Source organism: Teleopsis dalmanni, chromosome 1, assembly GCF_002237135.1.
Source record: "Teleopsis dalmanni isolate 2A chromosome 1, ASM223713v2, whole genome shotgun sequence".
In the NCBI taxonomy this organism is placed as follows: Eukaryota; Metazoa; Arthropoda; class Insecta; order Diptera; family Diopsidae; genus Teleopsis; species Teleopsis dalmanni.
The window spans coordinates 31,070,515-31,075,950 of NC_051846.1; the positions used below are offsets into that span (position 1 = coordinate 31,070,515).

The 5,436-nt window shown below is 27.5% G+C and overlaps 1 protein-coding gene across 4 annotated transcripts in view; it reads right to left on the reverse strand.

The window, feature by feature from the left end:
• Nucleotides 1-208: 208 nt before the first annotated feature.
• LOC119668019 (UPF0687 protein C20orf27 homolog) overlaps nt 209-5,436 on the reverse strand; it is a 70,376-nt gene continuing 65,148 nt past the window's right edge. The window contains exons 1-3 of one of the 4 annotated variants that reach the window (XM_038077386.1): nt 4,931-4,960; nt 4,839-4,878; nt 209-1,179 (exon numbers count right to left, since the gene is read on the reverse strand). In XM_038077386.1, coding sequence (XP_037933314.1) covers nt 671-1,179; nt 4,839-4,863 — 534 coding nt within the window. In that variant the 5' untranslated portion in view covers nt 4,864-4,878; nt 4,931-4,960 and the 3' untranslated portion in view covers nt 209-670. Of the gene's footprint in view, nt 1,180-4,838; nt 4,879-4,930; nt 4,961-5,436 lie in introns of those variants that run through there. The other 3 variants (XM_038077388.1, XM_038077385.1, XM_038077384.1) reach the window with 3 other exon arrangements.

Genomic DNA, 5,436 nt, shown 5'->3' on the forward strand with positions numbered 1-5,436 from the left:
AACGCTAGATGAAAATTAAGCAACATATGTATGCATTGGATAATAAAAATTAGTTTTATTAAACAAAAATATTATAAACAAAAAATAAAACACGTTGCACAATTTGCAAATAAAATTGTTGTATGCAACAAAATAAAGAATACCAATATAAAATTTAATGTAAAAATTAAAAGAATTAAATACAATATTTGTATTTTAAATTAATAATGCAATAATATTCAATATTATTTATTATTACTAACTACAATTCTTTATATTTCCATTGCATTTTTTACACCATTTATGGTGTCTGAGCTGTTTTTTAAACAAATGTATCTGAATGAGATAAAAACCTCTCGTGGATTTTTTAGCTTTAACAATACTATTTTTTTTCTTTAAATAAATTATACTAATATACACGCTTTAAGTATCTGCATCTGCTTTAATGCAATCATATAATGACTTAAATCATTTACAATTATTTTTAAAAGTTAACAATTTATTAAATCAACTAATATGTATAATAATAGAAATTTATGTTTCAAATGCCACAATGTTGTCAAGAACAAAGAATGCTTTTAAAATGTTTATGAATAATTTTAAATGAATACATTTTTTATGTATCTTATATGCAAATAATAATTGCATATAATATATATCTATAGTTTCTTCATGGCGTTATTTCGAATATTTAAGAATGTTTGCTAAAGCCAGCAAAATCTGATGACTCTGACTCCTCATCTGCTTCCATACCTATGCAGTGTATACCATTTCGCAACATCGGAGTACCTTTGCCCTTACCCAATACTCGTGCACTTATAACCAGCGTTAGGACTTCTTTAGAATTTTTCGAGTTGACAATATGTAATGTTTCACGAAGGAGTTTTTCTTTATAAGCGAAAAATTCTAATTTCATTTCATAGAAATCATGAGTATCGTGTTTAACACCGGAGAATTCTGTAATGCGGCAATGTAAATTAGGAACTGTCGTCACATCAGGTTCAAATTGACTTTTGCCCTCGTCGCTTATATTGCCAAACAGCGAGATCGGTAGCTTAAGATCAATTAAATAACGATGATTGACTTGTAGGAAACCCAAACTGACAACAATAGTGTCACCGGAACGCTGGTATGTAACAGAGCTTGGATCAGTTTCGAACTCGTCTTTGAGACTAGCTGTGTCGAAATGCACATGATGATCTGAAATTAAAAATAAAATCCATTTATTTATGAGACTGTCTTAATATTTCTTTTTATATATAATAGAATACATAGTCGAATAAACATATAGATATAGTATTTTATGGGAGATATTATATATACGATATTATTTAATTTATTTATTTTATAAAGGGATATTTTATAAAATGCTCTTTAATTATTTATATTCCAGAAGGTTACGTTCAAAATAAAAAGAACTCTCTCTCTCTACCGTAAATTCTATACTTCTATCAATATTTTCTAAATAACAGTCGTCCGTATTTTAATGTACAGCACTGTATTTGTGACGAAGTACACATTATGCACCTTGCTTTGTAAGCATTCTGAGAGTCAGTAAAATTTTAAGTATTTAATAAATCTAACAGCTTGACATTTGGATAGAAAATTTAGTCTCATTGGCGCAAGGTTTAGCATATACTTGATATAAATAGATATAAAAATCTTTAAATTCCGAACACAAAGGAAACTTTGACATAGTGAAAATTAGATGTTATTTTCTTATTGTAAATTAATGTTTTGAAGCACTTTCTTTACAGTGATACTTTTAAACATCAATTGTATATATAATTGTATCTAAAAAAATATATTCAGCTATTATTTCTATATATTATTATTTTTTATATATCTTTTTAGTTTAAGTAGCTATACAAGTAACAAGCAAGTTTTAATTTTTTAAATTATTTTAATATTTTGATTTCGCTTTAAAATAATATAAATAAATATCTAGACATTATTTACAGATAATAGTGGAACAAGTTTACGACCTAATAACGTTAGGGACGTTAGCAAACCGACTTTAACCAAAAATCAAAATTAATCAAAATATGCAATGAAACCATCGAAAGTTAATAATACAACAGACAGACTCTGTTTGTTTTCAGATTCTCTTAAAAATCTGAAATAAATAAATGAAGAAAATACAAAAATTCAGAAAATTTTTTGGTATATAATTAGAAACGATGATATATCACAATGTATTTGAAAATATATCAAATTAGGATTGTGTTTATACCAGTACTTCAAATATTATTTGATTTTTTTATAGCATCAAGCATTTCAGTGTTTGCGTTTGTTTGTGCTCGAGCATTTGGATCAAACATAGCGAGCCACTCGAATATAATAAATAGGATGGGTTGCCAATAAAGGTTTATGGCGAATAATGCAGAGGGAAAATTCAAACGTTTATAAAAAAGTAGAAAGCGTGGATGATATAAGTTTTTTTAACATGTATGAAATAAAACCGAAAAAAAATAAAGCATAACACAGATATACTATTCGCATACTTTGAGAAGCTCCATTGTCTAATATTTGAAATGTTCGATCTAAATGTCTGAATGCGAGTATACTTAAACTTTTTAAACAACCTAATGTTCGAATAATTTAGAGGAGTAGTTTATGCTCCAAACCAAATCTATAGAGATCTAGCACATTGTCACCACCAATGAAGATTCATGTATGGTAGTTACAACAAAAATATAAAATCGGATTTTTTTGTATAGATGTTAAACTTTGCTTGTATATTATAGCACGAAACAAAAACTACAAACTTTTACTAACAGATGCTTTCCTAAGAATATAGTAATTAGGTTAAGTTGGCCATAAAGACTTATGGCGGATGATTCGGGTAAGTATTGTCTAAGTCTTAAGGCTGTATTAGTTATTGTAACAAACGTAATAAATGTAAGCGATAGAACGCAGAAGAAGGGATTTTGACACACACATAAAGAAATGCAATGCAATTTCGCAATGTTGGTATCAGTTGATATAAGATTTCTTTTATTGTTAAGTCAAGGAATTAAAATTTAGTTCGTACTTCAGCACAAATAATCCAATACATTGTCTTCGATTTTTACAATAGATCAACAAATTGCTTATAATACAACTAATTCAGAAGTAGAAGCAAATAAGTAGCATCAGATTAATTCGATAAATAACATAGTGATAAAGTTTCATTGAGAACTTAAAATCCATTATTAACCTCCTACCTTTAACATTAGATAGAAAGCGATGAAGGTTCTAAGATACTCGTAATTGTCATGTTCCTGAAGAAACTTAAGTTAAGCACTGATTTTGTAGTATTTTGAGGACAAGGATTTTGTAAATAGTATAATAAAAATTAATAACGTATGTTAATGGTTTTCATTTTTGTAAAAATGCTTTATAACAAGTTGGCAGAATACAACCTTCTATATTAGCAAAAAATAGGTGCGCTATATAATAAGAGATTATTTTGAAAAAAAATATTAGATTTATTTATGAATAATTTCTTATTCAATTGTAAAGCAGTCATTCAGAGATTTTTCTAACATTCTTATAATTTTCTTATACATCTATTTATCTAGGCCTTTTTTTTTGTTTATTTCACTTCCATCTAAAGAACTCTAATTGCAAATCTTATAATTTAGCCATCGTTTTTAACTTTCATTATCTTCATTCCTACATATTGACTAACGATTTCATCCTTCAAAGCCACCAATAATGATATACAATACCCGCTATTGATGCTTTTTAACTATTTACGATAATAGATAAATATTACATATTTGTATAAATAACACGCAGATGCGAAAAACTTTCTAGCCGACTATTGTTTGGTTGCTTTGATTGGTTTTTGCCAGTTGCTATTCACTCAACTGACTGCTACTTTATTTTTAGAACCGTGTTTCATCCATATTTACATATCGCACGATTAAAATCTAATTACGCTCGAATATGTTTGAATAGCGCTCGAATTATCAAAGCATTGCTACTTTTGATTAATTTTGAGTTAATGTATTTCTCACTTTGCTAGCAACAGTGGGATAGCTAAATATTTATATAAAATAAAGTCCACACATTCATCTAAAAGCGAAACGATGTTAGCTATCTTAAATCCAATTTTACTCTTTCGTCATTAAAAAACGACTAGCGCCGTTTGAAGTTATCGTTACTTACATGACCTTATTAAACCACATGAGATTGAAGACTGATATTCTTGAGACAGAGTCCAGGTAAAACTTATTATGAGTTATTTTGACTTAGTTCTACTGAGAAAAAATAAGGTTTCATTTTCAATGTTTTGAAAAGATTAAATGTTATTTTACAATAAACATTTTAACTTATCAACTAATGATCGGTATATATTCATGTCTTAACATTTAAGTTTTCTACCAATGTTATATGCTAGAGATAACGCAAATTCGAATTGTAAGATATATATTATAAAGTCCACACATTCATCTGAAAGCAAAACGATGTTAGCTATTTTATATCCAATTTTACTCTTTCATCATTAAAAAACGACTAGCGCCGTCTGAAGTTATCATTGCTTACATGACCTTATGAAACCACATGACATTGAAGACTGATATTCTTGGTGCAGAGTCCAGGTAAGAAAAAATAAGGTTTCATTTTCAATGTTTTGAAAAGATTAAATATTGTTTTACAATAAACATTTTAACTTATCAACTAATGATCGGTATATATTCATGTTTTCTATCAATGTTATATGCTAGAGATAACGCAAATTCTAATTGTAAGATATATAATACTTGTAATAAACTGACATCTAAAAATATTTCACATTAAATAATTAGTTTCCTAAAAACACTTGCAAACTGCAGATAATTAGTTTGATGAAAAAACAAGTATGCAAATACTTAGTCTGCTACTGTTTCGTTTCATTTATGAAAATTGCATCTAAGTGAAGTTTCATTGAAATTAAAATAAATTTATTGTAATAATTTCATACCCATTTCTTTTACAAATAAAATCAGCAAAAAATTAAACTTAAAATAGAGAAAATAAATTTGTTTTTATATAATTGATTTGTTTTATGATAAATATTAAAAAAACTACTAGAACCAAAAATTCTTAAGTTTAATTTATATTCAATTATTTATGTTATCACAGCAATTTTACGCTCTAAAAGGCAAGTTATACAGAGAATCATACAACAATTGTCAATTTCCTAACTGTAACTCTAACTACTCTAACTTCAACTCCTACTCTACTCTAACTACTTGTTGATGTTGATATGCAGATGTCTGAGTTGGTAATTCATCACCTTAATTCTATTATATATGTGGACAGTTTTAAGTCACACTAAGAATAACTGAAACGGGGCTTTATAATATGATGGATCTTATGTCTTTGTATCTGCCTGTGTTTATCAGATTTCGCTGTATTTTTAGGTTGCTGAGTGTTGGATTATTGTGATTGTCAATTATATTGAACAGTTTCAGTGCACGATCTTTA